Below are 20,057 nucleotides of genomic sequence, written 5' to 3'. Positions count from 1 at the left end.
CCTTGATCCTTTCAACAACCCTATTTTTGCTATTTTTCAAGTAAGTCTTAACGAGATGGCTCCAAGTTGCATTACTTTAAGTGTCCTAACCAGGATTCAAGTCCAGATTTTTCACTCTCGGTGCCACACTGCTTCAAGTGATCCAGAGAGGGTCTTGAAGATGCAGGGTCTTCAAAGTCATTCAAGTAGCCATCTTGCTTACGACTCAGTGCCTGTTTTTTTGCAACACTGGATTCTAATGCATGCTGCATTCAAAGACTAATGGAGAAAGGACTAAAGGCAAAGCGTGACAATATCACCAGGTGTCCTCTTGGAGCAACTGTGCTTAAGAGTTAAGGAAAGACACAAAGTGTCAATCGTGTACATTGATCGCTGAGCATCCTGGTTATTCATTGTGACTTGCTTCCTACTGGGAACTGCTCAAAGCTGCTGAAAGTAAGGTAACCAAGGGGTTTTCTTTTGTTTTAAAAGTAGGTACACACCATCAACCGATGAATGTATAAACAAAATGTGGTCGGAAGTGCTGATATATGCTACAATGTGGATGAACCTTGCAAACATCATGCTAAATGAAAGAAGCCAGACACAAAAGGTGACATATTATATGACCCCATTTATATAAAATATCCTGAATTGGCAGATCCAGAGACAGAAAGCAGATGAGTGGTTGGAGGAGTAGGGGGAGTGACTGCCAATGAATGGGGTGTCACTGCTTAATGTATATGGGGTTTCCTTTTGGAGGGATGAAAATGTTCTGGTACTAGATGGGGTGACGGTTGTGTACTACATGTACTAAATCGAACACTTTAAAATGGTAAATTTTGTTATGCATACTTTACCACAATTAAAAAGAAATCAATTAGAAAATAGAAAATGGTAATTGTACTTGTCAGTTGCTTTAAATATCCGTAACTCCGGCAAGCTTAATGAAAGAGATGAAACACAAGTGTACTAAATAAGAATTATGATATACACAGATATAAAGAAAACAGACACAGAATATTGAAAAGCTTAATACAACACTTTCCTTTCTCATCAGGAGAACAAAGGAGAGGGCAGAATGCAGCTGTTGCTGCCGATGGATGGTGGTTGAACGAGAAATGTCCTGGGGCTGCCGTGCTGGCCACAACCTAACGGGCCGGGCATACCCAGCGTGCGAGGGCTATTAGCTGTGTTTAAGGAATCTGCTCTGCATCTTTCTTTAGGACATAAAAGCAAATGGCACATTAGTGATGGCTCATGGGGGCATAAGCAGACACTTCCTGTGGGCCATTTCCTCTGTGCAGCTGCTCTCCTCTCAGAGACAGGCATTAGCCACTTGGCTGCCTCGGCATTCATTTGGATGAGTGCAGAAAATGATTTCATTTTACCGTCTTGCCTTTCCCAAAGTTGGAGTGGTTCCATGATAAATAGACTTGAGAATACGTATGCCTAACTATTAGAAAATTGGATGGTTGGATCAGCTCCAAACCAGCTTTCAAGGCACAGGCCTGCATGATCTGGCTTTGCTCGCTGCTCAGCATGGATTTTCTGTTCTGATGACCACATTGCTGCCCTGTCATGTGCACGATGACCTTCTCACCCCTTTGCTGCTATTGCTCCCCCCACCTGACAGCCTCACCCTCCTTCATATTAAATCTGTTCATCCTCTGAGGCCCAACTCAGAATTTGCACCACACCATTTCAGCATTTCATTGTTTTTATGGCTGGGGATTTATCTCCTCCAACCTGATGGAAGCAACCACTCCGTGTAATTTCAGGATGTCCCACAGTAGTATACTGCTTTAACTGTCTTCTAGACCTCTTCTTCCCTCTATTCTAACAGCACCCTGATTTGCCTTTGGTGGACCAATCTGTCACAGTGACTGGTTTGGGGTGAGGCACGTGACTTAATCCAAAACGATGAGAATCATCGGCCCTGGGATTTTTGCTGGAGCTACTGGTTAAGACCCTCTTTCTCTAGGAGTTGCTATACTATTAGGAGCTGCTGGTGACCATGGGATGCTTGTCTGAAAAGAAAGCCACACAGAGAGTGGAGCCAGGAGATAGAGTCCCGATGGCTTTGTTTGGGGCTCTGGACGCACCATGCTTGTCGCCAGCACCATCCTTGGCTTTTCAGTTATGAGAGCCAACAACTTGCCTTCCTGATGCCGGATGGGTTTCTTCCAACCAGAAACACGTTGATGCACCACCTATCACTTACAATGAGGCCAGGTGATAAACTGACTTGTTGACAATTTGCTTGCAGATATGTCTAGGGTGGTTAGTTAAGCGAAGTATTTAGGTTTAGAGATGGAACTGTGGTAATGCTGGGAGTAGAATTTACTCATCAGCTCGTCTAGATTAGTTGGGCTACTGAAACATAGAAGCTGGAAGCTTTGGCAAAAGGTCCTTGTTCCTTTGCTCTTCTGTAGTCCCACTCCTTGACAAGCCCTACTCTATTCCATCTTATAGGCTGTGCTAGCATCTCCACATCAGATGGAAACGTCCTCTGGAGTTAGCAGCCACTCTCTCTTTCCTCATCAGGGGAGAGGACTTAGCACATTTTGACTTGCAGATATCCAGTTTCCTCGCACACGCCTAGCCCAGTTTTGGCTGTTTTCATATGAAGTCTTTTTTTTTTTTTAATCCCAGGACCCTCTTACAGAATACGGTAGAACTGCAACATGATCATGTACTTTGGGTATATTCCAAGTTAAACATTTTAGCAGCTATTGCCTTTTTACACCATCTCCTCTTTCCTTTGTTCCCCTAGCTACAAACAACTTCCAGTTTGAGTCCTTAGGAAAAAATGGAGGGCGCGTGAGACACGTGAGATCAGAGAGCACGCTGCCATCGTAAAGGCTTTATTTCTCCTTCCTCACGGTCTCACAGACTCAGAGGCACCATCGTCTGTCTCCATTTGGCATCCTCACGACTTTTGGTGGGGTTTTGCCTTCAACAAGAAAACTGAATAAACACCGTACATCACCAGTTAATCTTTTAACAATAATTTATAAATGTTGCTGTTCTATCATCGATGCAAGAGGACCGACAATAAAAGTACAATACAAGGAAATTCACAATGTATTACAGTGAAACACATGGACTCACATTGAGGTGAAGGTGAGACTCAGCAGCAGTATGTACATGCACCCAGTGCTGGGAACCCAAGACATGCAAGGCAAGGAGAATTTGTGGACTGCACCATGGCTCTGTGCGCCCCTGAGTACTCTGTACCTTTCCGACACATGACCTGGATCCCTCCAGTTTACAGACACTGGTCTTGTCTATTGTCTTCATGGCCTTTCACTACAAAGTTCACTGATTCAGAAAGTCAGAAGCATTTCAAAACTTCTTAAAAAAATAATAACACTGGCAAAATAAAATTAACTTAAAATACTCGGATTCAACATGGAAATGAACCAAACCAAAAAGAATCAGTTCAAACTGAACAGAAAGGCAGTCATTACTGAGAGTGAGGGCATTCAGGATCTCTTAAAATGTCCATTTTTTTTAAAACCTTTATTTTTTTAAATTTATATCTTATTTACCTTTTTTGTTTAATATACTGTGTGTAAAAAAGATGGAGACAAAAATAGTTTTCTGAGCTATGAAAAAAATTAAGTTATTACAGGCACATTTACTGTTTCATTCTGGAAACAAATCTCAGTTTCACAGGTTGAACATTCAGCAGCTGTGTGTTTTTTAAAAACATTCTTTGACCTTGGGAAAAACGAGCTCTCTCCTTTTGGGCAGAGGTTGGTTCAGGATGATAGGGTGTTACGCAAGTTACAGTGAATTATTCTGTGATAATTCATGCACGCTGGCATCACGGGTGCAGCTTCTCCACAGGTGGCTCCGTGTCGCCTTGGTCCTCCTCGGGCAGCAGGTCTCCAGGCGCCTGAGGCTGTGAGGCAGTGGGGAAGTGTGGGGCCCAACGGGACGGAGGGCGACGGTTTGCTGGTCTCTCGGGCCTGGAGAAGCAGGGCTCTAGGGAAGGGGCGAGTGCCCAACAAGGCAGTTCCTTCAGAGCAGGGAAAGGAGAGAGTGTTACTCAGACCAGCAGCTTCTCAGCTTTACTTCCCCCAAACACACTTCTTAACAGACGGAAGTTACATGCAACTTTGAAGATGAGCTACTTTCTGCTCATGGAGAATAACTTGAAATGACAAGTTAACACAAATGATCAGTGATTATTACATTGATGGGATGATGTCAAATTATCATCAAAATATGGCAAGGCTGTGATACGGGTCTGTTTCCATGCATAGGTCCTTCAGAGTGGGGTGGCAACATAGACAAGCTGGGGGAAAAGCGACTGTGGCTGTGATCTCCACAGACCACTTCATCATATTCCAACCCAGCTGCTCCGATTATCTTGGCTCTATGGAACTATCTATTAGGCAACGGCCACATGGTCCCAAAAGGCCGGGCTCCCTCTGCCTGGGTCCGTCTGGGCCCGCGAGGACCTGTGAGTCCACCCAGCTGTCTTAGCAGTGAGACTCAGCCTAAACGAGTCTGTTTACCCCACACTGACTAGCAGTAGGTTAAACAAACTCCCACAACATGGGAAAAATGCTACCAGCAGGAACTGTAATTTGGGGCTAGTGTTCTTTAATGACTATTCCTTGGAGCAGCATCTTTTAAAGTGGAGTCAGACTGCACTGTGATTGTTTGTTACCCGTTCCGAGTACCGGTCCATGCAACACACACACAGCCAGGTGTAATTCACCTATGACGCTTCTTTTCTAGGGTTCACAGTACTTTGTTTTTCAAGAATGTCCAGCTATTTGTCTGCATGTTAGGGAACAAGGACACCCAAATGTGGACCTTGCTGGCACACAGAAATGCAAAAAGCTGAGGCATGAGGAAAACAATGAGTTCCACACGGTGGACCCGTCTGCCCAGATGATGCCCAAACAACCGGAAGCCAAGATGGAAACCCCCTGCAATGGAAGGTAGAAGAAGAGCGAGGAGAGAACAAGGAACCCCACAGTGAGTGAATTCTGCCTTGGGGAATTTGCAGAGATGTGATATGCGATGGAAAAGACCAGAATGAGGAAAGATCAGCCAGTGCAGCAGTGAAACATGAGGGGTGGTGAGAGACAGAACAGCTGAGTCACATGGCAGTGTTACAACGTGGCAGGAGGCACACAGGGGACCGCTGGTGACAGGAGGGCCTGAGGGCAGCGTGGGACCACAGGCTTCTGGAAGAGCAATGGACTGAGCTGGTTCCCCTGCCTCCTTGTGTGGTCAACAGAAAAGCTACCCCATTAGCACTGTAGACGACTTGTTAAGGTTTCCGGCCTCTTTTGTGGTAGGGATTTTATGTTACAAGGGGAGAAGCCTCAGTTAGCAAAGCACTTTTGCTAATGGACACCATGACAAGAAATACCTCTCCACGTCACAGTCAATGCTTAGCTACAAACTCTGGGGCTGCCTGTGTCCTTCCCTCATCTCAAAAGGGGACACGGGGCTTGGGAAATCTGCTACCATTTTGAGACCCTCTGACAGAAGATGATAGGAGCTGTGATACCTGCAAGAGGTGACAGGAAGAGGGAAAGCTCTGCTCTTGTGGTTTGGTGTCTTGTGTTCCTGCTGCCATTATTTTAAGATGTGTGTGTGCTTGCCAATGCTGCTGCTGTCTGTGTATTCTCTGACAGTGCTGCAGCCCCTGCTCCCACTTTGCCGATGTTGAACAATGGGCTTTTTACTAGAAATTTTGACCCCGCTTTTCACTAGCATCTCCTTGTGGATTCCTACAGGATAAAGCAATGTTGTGTAAACTCCATGGAATGGATTCTTCTTTGGTAACACACCAGCATGCACAGGCAAGCAGTGCTGTCCTTTCTCGAGAAGCCACTGCGGTGGGCTCTGCACGCCTCCAGTTCTGGGGTGCGTCCTCATAGCGCCTCTCTTCCACATGGCCTTCCATGTAATTTTTTCATGGGGGCACATCTTTTGTCTTGGAAAGCAGACTAGGACTGTACTTTTGTACTTAACACTGCATTGAGACCAGTGAACAAGGTGGGTAGGTCACCATATCCTTGATCAAAAATGAAGCATGCACTTTTTCATGTGCCTTAATTCAGGCTCTGAAAGCAATTCTAAGAGAAGTTCTCAAAATATTTGGGGCAGGGATGGCTTTGTTGTTTATTCATTCAACAAAAATTTATTGAGCACTGACTATCTCACCTGGGGTGATCACTTGGAAGGACAAGATACGTGTGGATTTATTGCTTCTGGTATGATTGGTGGGGAAAAAAAAAAAGCTTCCTCACATACAGTCATACCTCATTTGCAGCATATGGCAGCACACACATGTGGCAGAAGGACTGGGAGCCAGAGGGCTGGCCGGAGACCAGCTTCTGACAGGGCCTAGCTCAGAGATCTGCTCAGGCAAGAGCTCTTGTGTCAGAGAGACCTCTCACCCCTGCCGAGCCAATACCTCCTCACTCCTCTGAAAGCACAGGAGGGAGGAAAAGTCTCAGTAGACTCAGTAGCTAAAACTTTTAGTAACCTAAACATTTTTCTTCCCATCGAGCAGTCAACACTTGAGTGGGGGGGCCAATGGGAATTTTCAGGCTTGCTAAATCTGTCCCCATCAATGCGCTAACCCACGCAGAACCCTTGGTGAGTGTGGGAGGTGGCCTCTGTGGGAGCAGAGATCTACCTCAGATGACTCTGCCTCATTTGGGAATGTCAGACACCAATCACAGTGACACAAAATGGCCTCTCCAGACATTTTGGAAACAAGGAACAAGGCACTTACAGCATGAGGCAGGCAGGCTAGAGTCCCCAGGGGGCAGTTAGTAAGACAGTTTGGTTCTAGACAGAACAGACAGAAAGAGAAAAGAAAAGCAAGTAGGTTGGAAAGCATTTTTCAAAAAAGAACAGAGTAAATGTTTTATAGTCAGCAAGCCCAGTGGCTGAGAAGGATTCCCCTCAGGAGAAACTTGAGGCCCCACAGAATTGGGCATCTTCACTCCAAGGGAGTATGGAGAGTCTAGCACGGCCCTGGAGCAGCCAAGGGCTTCTCATCCGCCATTAATTCGGAGCTAGGAAATAACCATCTAAGACACAATATGCATCACTGCTGCAGACATCCCTTCCTGCCTTCCATTCTTCCCCAATAGCCCTTCAGTTGTTCTTCAAACATTTCAAACATCGCTTGGCGAATGAAGAGATGGAACTCAAGTGACTGTTGTACTTGAAACAGAGGCCATGATATGGCTTAGTTTGCTTGGTCACAATGATCAAGCCACCACTACTCATACTACAAACTCCCCCCACCGCCCGCCGCCACATGGAAGGCAAGACTAGCATTACATTTTCAGATTACACTCTTTCTCTTTACCCCAGAACTCCTTCATGCAGCTTCTCTCTGTATTGCAGAATGGATGCTCTAGCTTCAAGAGAAAAGGAGAAATTATGTAGATTTAGGGGTGAGAGTGAGGTGAGAAAGGGGGATTTTCTCTTTCCTGTTGTCCATATTCCTAGTGTAGGGAGGCCCATGTCACTCCTGTGTCTACAAACCCGAGGTAATCTTCAGGGAAGGATATCATAACAGAATGCTCAGAGTGGGTGGGGAATTAGAATGAGCTCAGTGGTAGTTCTGGTTATTCTGGAATGAAAACCCAGAACTATTTCATAATTTAAGAAGTAGTGGGAAGGAGTCTCCAATGGTCTAATACTGGAAGTTAATTCAAATCAGGGACAATTCCATTGGAATATCTGGAACAAGTGAAATCTCAACAGACAGGGCAAAGCCCTGTGAGAGCTGAGCACTGCTAGTGAGTACTCCCTTCAGGTCTGAGTCCCTGAGACGGGCCAGTGCTCCTGCCAATCACCAAGTGAGAAGAAAATCTAAACACACACTTTACAAAGGACCAAAGCGGGGCACAGCTTTGCAGTGATAGAACCATCTCATGCCCTAGTGCTGCGATTCAGTCATTCCACCATTTTCTTTATACTGTCATGGACTGTAGGCAGCACTGTAGTAGCTCAAAGCAATTATTTTTGTCTCTAAAAATTAATTTCTATTTAGTTTCTAATATAAACAGGCTCTACAGACACAACCAAGTTAATGCTTTTGGACAAAGCCCCAACCTCAGCAGATTCCCGCAGAGCCCTAGCAGGGCAGGGCATTCCCATACACACGGACCTTGCACAGCAGCGAGGCACCTACCAGTGGGCCCAGGGGATGGGATGACAGCCCACACAGGATACCATTTGTCACCTGAGAACATGCAACCAGCAATATTTGTTCTCCTCAGAGCATGTAAACAACTTTAGGACAGAGCACCATAGCTTAGGGACATGAAGGCCAAGCATACACCATCAGTAGTTTTCTGGCTGTCTGTGGATCCACAGGCATGATGGCAGGGAGTGTTTTAGGAGTTGTGGACAGTGAAGAGAAGGAACTGTGGAGGTGTGCCCATGAAAGCTGGGAGCCACACTTCAACTTGGGGGTATGGGAGCGGCTGAATAAGGATGGGAAGAAGGGGTTTTGGCTTTCTCGAGATCCCCAAAAGTAAATCAGGGAGATTATTTCAGAATCCTGGGGTACTCTCTTTGTTTCCTGGAGTTTTGCAAGAAAAATTCTGCTCAGAAGAATCCTAGATTGTTCTGAAGACTTTTGTTAATCAGGAAGATTAACAAGATCCATATTGAAGTGCATGAGTTATTTGTGGGAGCCACGTATATGTCCCCTGGAATTTCATAGACATTTGTATGAACAGAACTGTGAGAAATGCATAATTTAAAAAAAAGGCAGGGAAACAGCTGTACCTTCTTAAATGTAACAACAATAAAATGGGATATGCTAACCCACATTTCACATACATTTTGGGTGTATTTTCACAGTCACACTTTTTAAATGGCATAAAAAATTATCATAATTAACATATACCTATTATAGTAAAAATGGAAACCCTGGTGGCATAGTGGTTAAGAGCTATGGCTGGTAACCAAAAGGTCAGCAGTTCAAATCCACCAGGTGCTCCTTGGAAACCCTATGGGGCAGTTCTACTCTGTCCTTTAGGGTCGCTAAGAGTCAGAATCGACTGGACAGCAACGGGTTTGGTTTGGTATTATAGTAAAAATATCTTTGCCAATAAAAAGGAAAGAAATATTCACTACTATGATACAATCAGAAGTTATTCGTCACAACTGGACCAACAAGCAACATCATGATAAACGGAGACAATATTGAACTTGTCAAGGATTTCATTTTACTTGGATCCACAATCAACACCCATGGAAGCAGCGGTCAAGAAATCTAAAGATGCATTGCACTGGGCAAATCTGCTGCAAAAGACCTCTTTAAAGTGTTGAAAGGCAAACATGTCACCTTGAAGACTAAGGTGAGCCTGACCCAAGCCATGGTATTTTCAATCTCATCATACGCATGCGAAAGCTGGACAATGAATAAGGAAGACCAAAGAACTGACGCCTTTCAGTTGTGGTGTTGGCGAAGAATATTGAATATACCATGGACTGCCAAAAGAACGAACAGGTCTGTCTCGGAAGAAGTACAACCAGAATGCTCCTTAGAAGAAAGGATGGCGAGACTACATCTCAAATACTTTGGACATGTTGTCAAGAGGGATCAATCCCTAGAGAAGCACATTATGCTTGGTAAAGTAGAGGGTCAGCTAAAAAGAGAAACACTTTCAACAAGACGGACTGACACAGTGGCTGCAACAATGGGCTCAAGCAAAACGATTGTGAGGATGGTGCAGGACCAGGCAGTGTTTCGTTCTGTTGCGCACAGGGTCGCTAGGAGTTGGAACCGACTTGACAGCACCTAACAACAACAACGTTGGTTGTAACTACAAAAGAAAACTTTGAATTTCTTGAATGTAAGTTTATATACTGTAAACTATTTAAACATTTATGTGCTTCAGGTTTTTAATTAAGGAACAGGCATCGAACACTCTACAAATAGAAAATCTACAGATTAAAGTCATTGTTTATTATTTGTCAATTATAAATCATTATTCACTCTAGATAATTGGATAACTACTGGAATAATGTTTAATGAATTTATATGATAGATAATTATAAGAAAATCTCATTTGTTGTCTTTTTGATTACTTACATTATCTTTATTCTAAATTTGTTCAAACAGACTTAGAAGTCTGGTATGGTGCTTTGTAATATAACCTTGCTGTTCTTTATTTGAATACTCTATTTACCTGAGAAATGAAAAGTGACTGAGGTAATAACTCTGCACATCATATTTTGATTTTTATGGAACATTCTCTGGATCTGTACCATAACCATGTTATTTTACTGAAAAGGCTTTGAGAGTGCCTTAAAAACATTTTGAAGTGCAATAAATAAGTACATATAAATATAAATACTATAAGTGCGATTAGAGATAAGAGGAGAAATATGTCCAATTGGGGAAGATCCTTGAGGAGGAGTTTATGGTAGACATAAGGTTAACTGGGAATCATCGCTCTGATCAGGAGAGGGATCTGGTCTAATGATGCTTTTTTCTGTGTGCAGAATTGCCTGGAGGACTGGACAAACTAGAGGGAATTCACAGGGCTGCTATAGGTGTCCAGAACCAGAAGAATTAAGGCCTGGACTAGAAAGACAGCTGCGGTGATATTACACTTGGAAAACTCTGAAGGGGGAAAGTTTGCATGGTTTGGTGAGGCGTGGAGCCAGATTCCAAAGTTGCAAGCCTTACTTCAAGTACCCATGTGGAGAAGGCAGCAATCGAAAGGGTGATGAACTGTGTGGATCAAGCCCTAAGAAATGCTGAGTTCCCTACAGGGGCTCAGGGTGGGATTTTAGATAATCCCCTGGGAACGTCCATGCACGTATGCACCCACGTACACACAACAGACATTCAAATGCTGGGCTGCAAGGTGGCCTTATGGACGATGGCTTGGAGATATGCAAAGAGATGTGACTATGTTGAGTGGAGGTTGTGAAATTTTTTAAATCAAAATTTCTCCTCAAGAAAAGGGTATGCTATAGATCTCATGTATTTTAAATTTAGTAAGTAAGGTACTTCAGCAAATTTAACTGCAAGCTTGATATGACTTAAAAATGGATCAGGGCTTTAGAAACAAAGGGTGATGTTTTTAAATGGCTGTTTAGTAGCCAGGAGATATTTAATAGATCCATCAAGGTCACTTTTGACTTTGACCTTGTTTAGACTCAATGGATGCCGAAAATTTCTGGAGCAGGGCAAGGAAGCAGCTCCTAATGTTCACTGCAGGTGGTATCAGTGACAATAGGTATTGCCAGGACCTCAGAGTGCTGGAGAAAGCACTGAAAATAGCCAGGTATGTCAGGTGTGATTAAAAATTCTGAGGATCATTAAAAATGCAGTTGAGCACTACAGGGTTCTTTTTAATAACGTGGGAATGAGAAAGCCGATTATATAGAGAAACAGGAATTGAGCCAGTATATGAAACATGAACTGACCCAGTATATGAAACATGAATTGAGCCAACAGAATCTGATAAGGAACAATACAAAAAGCTGAAAGGCAAGCAGGGGCAAGGCAAGCCTGAAACGGCCAACTCATCCAATTCTTCTTCAAACTGCAGACAAGAAGAGACGTGTCACACAGCTCTCACTCAGAGCACGTTTTGAAGACTGCCTTAGTACACCCTACTGAGATACGGGGTCACTCTCCAGGGAAGACCCCGAAAAGGAAGTGCTTACAGATCAGCCAAGTAGTTTTGTATAGATTCACTGTAATTCAGTGAATGTCCATATACCCATTTAGGCACTGGGGAAATCAAAATGAAGTCCATGCTCAAAAGACGCTTCCAGTCCAGCAGGAGAAATAAGAATTTTATGCACTTTGTAAGGAAATTTGATAAATCCTACATGAATCATACAAGTACAGTTTGTTGGAAGAACAGAGGTGGGAGTGTTAAGGTGTGGGGAGGAGGAAGAAGGTCTGATCTGTAATCACCATTTGAGCCTGAACCAATGGAGATTTCAACAGGTAAAGCAGTAGTTTGAAGGGTGGAACTGCATGGGTAGAGGCAGAGATAGGAAAGGACGTATTTTCTTTGAGAATAGCCTTGAACTCATGAAGCAGAAAGTTGGAGGGAAGTAAGACAAGTGAGGTAGATTGGGGTCACATCACAGAAACTTTGAATAACATGCTAAGAAATCTGGGGAGCCACTGAAAGCATGTGAGTATGGAACAAAAATAATCAGAGCAAGATTTTAATGAGATGATTTGGGCAATTGTGTGTGTTGGATTGGAACAGTAAAAGAGACAGAAAAAAAAAAACTCCAAGCAAGAGGCAAAGAGGATAGGAATCAGAAGAGCAACAGCAAAGATGGCAAGAAGAATGGATACAAGGGGTACCTCTATGGCCGAACGTGGGGGCAGGGAATGCAAATAACCAGGGAGGTTCTGAAGGTTGGAGCCTGGGAAGACTGGGAAGACAGCTGGGCAAGCGGGTCTGGGGAGACGGGAGCTGGGTAATGCACATTAAGTTTAAGTTACCCAGACCATTAGGATTAGGTATCTGAAGGTGTTCTGGAGTGACCATCCTGAGAGCCAGCATGGGAAAGGAGGAAAATGCAGAGTGGAAGCACTGGTTTTGACCTCATTTAGACCAGATAAATGACAGGTGTGTGTGGAGAGGGGCAAGGGAGCAGCTCTTAATGATGCACAGCACGCGGAGCTGGACTGAGCAGGAGCTGGCCCCACCCTAGCTGCATCTCATCTTCGGTTTCCAGGATGTGTATCAAGACCTGAGGGTTTGTCTGCTGAACACAAGTCAGCCCTGTAGACATGGACTAACTACTAGGAAGATGATCAAAAGTGCTCAAGGAGATGAAAAGTGTGGCCTGAAGCTAGGCTGTTGTGCTTAAAATAGTAAAATCCATAATGGACTGGAGTAGACCCCTTCACCTCCACAGCTCATATTGGAGAACATGTATCTGAAATTGCTGGTCTGACTGTTTAACAGAGAGGAAGATGGGCGTCTCTACCATTTCTAAGAAACAGGATTCTCTACTGGAGAAGAGCTAAGGAAGTTGAGCTGCCCGTTACACAAGGTCAGGCACCCACATTACTTGCTCTGCTGGACCACCAACATGATTATATGGCAACCACCCAACCTACACAGAGCTCCTTGCGAGCATTCATTTATAGGCATGCTGTTTAGAACCGATATACACTTCCACAGAAATAAGATCCTATATTTTGGTTATTTTAACCGATCGCACAAATATTATGTATTAGGCTGAATCATATGAAACTGACATTTCTGTAGATCACTGGTAATTTTGCATGCTTTAACCTATTTTAAACACTTTCCTTTGCGTTAAACACTCCGTGGTGGGCTAGACTGGGAACCTAACCATCATTTGTCCCCGTGTAGGGTGATGTGGGGCAGAAGGTAGACACAGGACATACACCTTCCTCCTTTCCTCACCCATGAAGTCTACGGCTGCCCGGGCCACAGCTAGGAAGGAGCAGGACCAGCACAGGGAGCACGTCTTCCTCCTGTCCTGGCCCTTGCCATCTGCCGGAGCTGCCCCGCGTAGACAGGGCTCCGGTGTTTGCCTGGCCCTTGCCATCTGCAGGAGCTGTTCGGTGTGGAAGGGGCTCCGGTGTTTGCTTTTCTAGGAGCTCACTCTTCCTGGTGGGGAGTTTGCTCGTCCAGGCTACGGGCTCAGGGTCAAGTGCACACTCAGGATCAATCACCAAATGGACCAACAGGGACATGTGTCCTTCCAGCGGTGCATGAATGTGAGGCTGGCGTCCTTGTAACTTTCACCACCAGCATTCGAACGGGGATTTTTAAAATGGTCTGGGATAAATATACACAGGGAACTGCGTCAGAACAGAAATCGAGGCTGACTGGTTTGTGAATGATGCTAAGGGGGATAATAATAATCGCATTGTATTAAGTTGGAATTTTGGATTTCATCCATTTGTTTCATCTGCATTTATTGCTAGGGGGATATGTGGACACAAAGTGATCCGTGACATGTCAGGCTGCCATTCTGTACTGAAGCCAGCGCTGGAATCCACCTGTCCTTCCTGTGGATTCTGGTATGTGCTCACATTCTGTCATCTCTCAAGGCCTGCAGGATCCGGGAAACCCGGCACAATTCTGACATACTTTTCACCACACACACACACATTTCTAGAACATAAACGCATACAGAATGAGGGCAAGTTATGGCCACAAAGGAAAGAAACATCCAGATCCATCAGAGAGCACCCCTCCCTTAGACCAGAGACAGACCTGAAGGAAACCATATGCTCCGTGATTTTCTGGGGACAATAAAATTTCATTTTCTTTGCAAAGTAGCTCAGGGTGGTTTTTCCATTTGTTCCATTCTCCCATAAACCCAGCCACTCACCACTCACAACCTGCTATGGACTGTGATTTCTGAAATCCAATGGACTCCTACAACCCCAGACTCAAACATGCGCATAGTTAAATGAAAAGTCAGCAGGGTGAGGGTGGGAACCCTCGGCACTCATTACCTCGATGGACCCTGGTTCCGCTTTGCCCATCTCCCCCGCGTGGCCGTCACCGCTCAGACTCGGGGGGCTGGGGGCGGCCTGCCTCCTCTCCTCTTTTAAGGCGTGCTCCCACAGCTTCTTGTGGAGGATGCGGGTGGCGTTCTCTGTGAGTGTGTGGCCAGGGGGAGCGGACAGGTCCTGCCTCACTGGCGTGCCCTCTCCCCCTTCCTCCCTGAATGTCTCAGCTCCAACCCCCAGGGGGCTGGGTGACCGTCCCCGAGAACTGGTGCCTGTTTCCTGGCCCAGGCCCAGCTCTGGTCGGGGTTCTGCCGAGCGGGACGGGTTCCCAGCCCGCACCCCCTTCTGGAAGGGGTCCTGCCCCAGGGGGCTGTGGTCGATGATGTTGAAGAGGCTGGAGAGGCCGTCATTGATGGTCGTGTGCACGGGGCTCTCCCTTGTGGTGGTGGAGCGTGCCCAGGCTGACTCGCTGCAGCCCTTCTGGGGCGTCCCTGCCGAGGTCCTGTTATTTGGCTGGTCAGCTTTGGGGAGGGGTTTCCTCTGCAGCTTGGGGGAGCCATACTTGGGGGAGCAGCATGTACGTTCAAACTTGGCCTGCACCTTCTCAATGGCGGGGGCCACCTGCCTGCTCCTCAGACTGCAGGAAGGTGAGGACACAGGTGTGGTACCACCCCCAGCCTTGGGCGTGAGACACTTGTGCGGACTGCTGGTGACACCCCCACGCAGGGCTTCAGTCTGCAGGCCGACGCTGAGGGTCTGGACGGTCTGTGTCCCGGTCGTCCGGGACCCGTTGGTCTGGCAGGCCATGTCCTTGACCTGAGGCTCCGCGGGGCAGATGGCACTCCTGACAGAGAAGGCCACCTCCTTCATGTCATCGCTCATGTTGTTGGACATTTCCAGGCTGTGCAGCGGGGAGGCAAGCCCCAGGGAGGTGCAGAGGGGGCCCTCGCGAGAGCGAAGCCCACCATCCCCATAGTCCCGGGGATGTCTGGGGAGGTCACAAGGCCACCTGTCAAACATGTGCTCTGCCGGGGCCCCCTTGGCTTCCCCTATGCCCGCTCTGGCTCTGCCTGTGGGGAACAGGAACTCGGCCTCCCCTGGGCTCTGCTCCTCGCTGCCCATGGCTGCAACCACACCATCGAACCTGCGCACGGCGGGCGGGCTGTGGAGCACACGCAAGCCTGACCTCTCTGCCACCACGTGGCTGCGCAGCGGCTGCTTCTGGCAGTGCTCGGGGTGGGTCATCGTGTCTGTGGTCATGGTGACGCTCGTGGTGAGGTACCAGGAGGAGTCTGGGAACGAGTCTGCCACCACGTCCGCCCCGGCCAGTCCCACCTCGGTCCTGTCTGTCCACGAATCTGTGGGCCTCCCTGGTCCCACCCCGCCACAGTCCCTGGGGGGGCTGTAGTCCCAGGCCTTGTTGTTGAACTCCTCGATGTACTTGAGGTCATCGGGAGACAGGGGAGGGGTGGTGTCCTCCTTGCTACCTGCAGAAGGCAGGCCCTGGTCAGGCAGGAAGGGAGAGAGGTCCATCAGGCGCTGGAACTCGGACATGGAGGTCACGGACACGGCCCTGTGGGGAAGGGAGAGACAGTCTGAGTAGCCCACAGGGTTCCTGCCGCTCCCACACCCATCCGCCCCATGGGAAGACCACACAGCTGTGGTCCCCGACACACGCAGCGTACCCTCGCAAGGCAGCATGCTGAGAGGCGGTCTACCCGCACTACTTGCTGGCGTCTGAGGACTCTCTCCAGCTGCCTGATACTCTCCACTTGTGAGCTGACCTACAGATGTTGCATGGACTTTCTGTGGGCCTGGAATTGTTCCTGGAGCCTTGCACTGGCCAGAATTTAATAAAATCAACTCTCAGATACTGAGGACGCAAGGGGAGGGGTGGGGCTCAACGGCTGAGCTAGTCACAGACCAACCCCACACCCACCCTGAGGAACAGCTTCATGCTTAGCGTACTGGTGAGCCCGAGAAGAGGGAAACGCTGGGATCCAGCTGTGGCCTGGGGTACCTGTCAACTGAGGAGAGGGCCATCGTCACGGTGACCATGAACCTGCTAGTTCCAGGCACTGAGTCAGGCGCTCACAAACCTGATGGGCACCCAACACTGTCACTTCAGTCTGAAGCCTTTTCACCCTCTGGCCTCATCCTCTGTTGCCTTAAGTACTAACAGTCTCCAAAGACCAAATGGAAGGAGATGTGGAAGAAAGGAGGGAAGTGGAGGATGCATTTAGATTGGGAAGTAATTTCCAGGCTTATTTGAAAAAAAATTCCACCTGGCCCTTTCCCAATTCACCAAAGGGGCTCAGCTCTCTCCATCCTTCTCTGCTTCCTTTTTTATAGCCAAGCTTTTTGTTCCTTCTCCTCCTTTAGTCCTAGGTAAGAGAAAAACTCCCTCAGACACAAGAGCACCGTGGAGGGGTGAAGGTAGGTGAGCTGAAGTTGACAGCCAGCTTCGGTAAGCCGGCTGCTGTCTTTGGATGTAGACTGCTCACCATGCTAGCACTTTAACTCCAGGGATTTCCATCGGACATGAATTTCCTGGAAGTGCTGCCTGCCTCCTCTGCACCTAGCAGGCACTGTGACGTGCTGGGCACTCAAAGAAGCTGAGATGAGGAGGCGGCTAGAGTGCTCGGGCCCCTTGTCAATCCACCCAGGGCGAAGGAGGGTGGCCCAGAAGGAAGTGGGGGGCTGGCTGTGCCTGCAGCTCCTGAGCCCCGGAACCTCTGTGGCCTGAATCACTCCTGCTGGGGCCGGAGGGAGTGAGGGTTCTATAGACTCATTGTCACCAGACCAGTTTCTCACAGGATATATTCCTATTCCCTTGATCCCAACAGAGGTTTACATACCCCAGGTCCCTGCTAGGAGGTGCCAGCTGAGTGCATGAGCCCCATGAACAACGTGAGCACAGAACTGAGATCCTGCTGGGAGCACATTCGAGTACCCTGTGGACTGGCCCACAGAACCAGCCAGCTCTGGGCAGCTTTGCTGACAGCTGCCTTCACCTTGGGTGGGGTGCGGGGGGTAAGACACACGCCTGTGGTCACTACCTTGGGGAAAACAGCAGGCTAAAATTGACATTTTTAGGCATTCCTGTTTTTCTCACTAGACAGAAAATGCGTGGTATTTTTGTTAGAGATGATCTACATGCTGTACAAGGACCCTTTGGATAGCAGAAAGGGGCCATGGAAGGAAACCGAAGCGATTGATTTGTCACTAGGTCTTGAGCTTTCAGGCAAGCATGCTTTTCCTCTTCTTGCCTCTGGTCAAGACAAGGAATTGCTCAAATAATAATGGGTTTCCAGAACACTGTTCACTGAGAGGCTCTACCCAAATAAGCCACAGCCGCCAAGTCAATTCCAACTCATAGTGACCCTACAGGACAGAGCAGAACTGCCCCCTAGGGTTTCCAAGGCTGTACATTTTTACAGAAGTAGACTGCCACATCTTTCTCCCATGGAGCAGCTGGTGGGTTCAAACCGCTGACCTTTTGGCTTGCAGCTAAGCACTTTAACCACTGCACCACCAGAGCTCCCTGTAAGTGCTCTACGGACACTGAAACTCTGATTCTTTCCACATTCCTTTGGACCTAGCTCATCGAACTCCACTTTTGCCCACAGAGGATCTGCTCTCTGAGGGACGTCAGTGGCACCTCTGTGACATCAGGGCTCAGATGGATACAGTGGACAGAATGGAGAGGCATCCACCTTAGCAGTGTCCAAAGCAAAGCAACACGATAACTACAGAGACACAGGGTATATCTGACAAATGGGTGGGCGTTTGCAGATGCAGAGAAGGAAGTATGGAAGATACCCACCAAACTGTCAGGAGCGAGCCAGATAAGGGGATTGAGGAGGACACATTCACTTTTCTACTTTGGACATTTTGATCCTGCTTGAATTTTAGAAAAATGGATTACTTTTGCAATTAACAGAAGCACTTAAGGTTTAAAAAAAAGTTAAAAAGGAGATACAGTGAAGAGGGAACACAGAAAGGTAATGTCTTGGGTGGTAAAAGGGGGTGGTTATAAACCCTTGAAGTTTTTGGGTGGTGCAAATGGTTAATGCACTAAGCTGCTAACTAGAAGGCTGGAAGTTCAAGTCCACCCAAAGACACCTTGGAAGAAAGGCTTGGTGATCTACTTCTGAAAAATCAGCCACTGAAAACCCCATGGAGCACAGTTCTACTTTGACGCACGTAGGGTTGCCATGAGCCAGAACTGACTTGACGACAACTGTTTCCGTGTGTGTGTACATTTTTTAACATATATCCTCACTTGAGACATTGATGTGGATACTGCTATGAAAAGAAGGAAAAGCGGGGCTGGGATGGGGGGTACTAATAGCTAAACTTCATTTAATGTTTATTCTGTTAGGGACTACTTTGTTTTATGTGTCTTAACATATTTTAAGTTACCAAAACGTCTAAGTACCTCCTGTTTACAGCTGTGGAAACTGAGGCACAAAGCAGTTCAGTAGCACGAGGCAGAACTGGATTTGACCCTGGAGGTTTGGCTCTAGAGCCTGGGCCCATGAGGACTGCCCTGGGCTGCCTGGGAATGACCAGGGAAAACATAAGCTTGAAGGGTGGAAGTGTGACCTGGCAATGCAGGTGTTGGATGAATCTGGTAAAGCACAAAATGGGGACGAGACAGTTCATGAGAAAACCAAGGATGAGGAGACCTAAAAATGGCAAACTGCCCTGAGAGGAAATTTCATGCAGTGGACATGGCACATACATATCTGTAAAGAAAAAGCCAAACTAGAGAAAGTTAGACTGGGAGGGGAAAAATGGGCAGATAACTAACATCGATGATATCAACTACTTTATATTTTCTTCAAAGATTACTGCCAGGAAATATTTTAATAAATCCTCTCCTAGTAGAGCTTTTAAATACACAGTATATATATAAAGTGTCTCATAGCATATTAGGAGGAAGTTTTTCCAAATTTTAATTAGAAGAGAGAGGTTTCTGTGGACTATTAAAAAACATATAAGATAAATTATTCCTTTGTATATCCACACAACTAAACCTGTAAGGTCCTCATCATACAACTAAGTCATCTCACAAACATGGCACAAATGGCCTTTTGTTGTTAATAATCAATACCATATTTGTGCAATTACTAATAATAAAGCAACTATTTATTCACAACTCTGATTTTAAGTCATTTTGAAGACAGTGTTACAATAGGCTGCATCAAGAAGATGGAATTTTAAAACCAAGAGATTTACACTTCAGTAGTCTACTATTATTTTCATCAATCTTACTCACCTTTGAAGATTTCCCTTGTGATTTTCTTCTTCCTATAAAGAAGAAATAAGTTCATCTGAATCAGTTGATTTTGGTTACCCTGGAGCCCTGAATGTGTTAAAATGATTTGTTTTGCTCTGCTCTCCTACAGAAATACCATCTAAATCATACACTGAGGCAAAGTTTTGGTCAGGGGTGCTACTGCCCTAAGTCCTTTGAAGTACAATAATAAAACCAAGAATCCACATCCTGATGAGGGGGTTGTAGCTTCAGTAGTCAAGGGAGGGGCCCAAATGACTGAGAAAAACTGGCTATAAACTT

The 20,057-nt window shown here is 46.5% G+C and overlaps 1 protein-coding gene across 1 annotated transcript in view; it reads right to left on the bottom strand.

Moving 5' to 3' along the window:
• Nucleotides 1–6,771: 6,771 nt before the first annotated feature.
• The window catches only part of MTCL1 (microtubule crosslinking factor 1), a 161,141-nt gene continuing 147,855 nt past the window's right edge, over nt 6,772–20,057 (bottom strand). Inside the window, 3 exon segments of the mRNA XM_023740062.1 lie at nt 6,772–6,810; nt 14,477–16,046; nt 19,758–19,789. Coding sequence (XP_023595830.1) covers nt 6,772–6,810; nt 14,477–16,046; nt 19,758–19,789 — 1,641 coding nt within the window.

The sequence above is a fragment of the Trichechus manatus genome, unplaced genomic scaffold (assembly GCF_000243295.1).
Source record: "Trichechus manatus latirostris isolate Lorelei unplaced genomic scaffold, TriManLat1.0 scaffold00146, whole genome shotgun sequence".
Taxonomy (NCBI): domain Eukaryota; kingdom Metazoa; phylum Chordata; class Mammalia; order Sirenia; family Trichechidae; genus Trichechus; species Trichechus manatus.
This window is presented reverse-complemented; position numbering and strand designations above follow the sequence as displayed.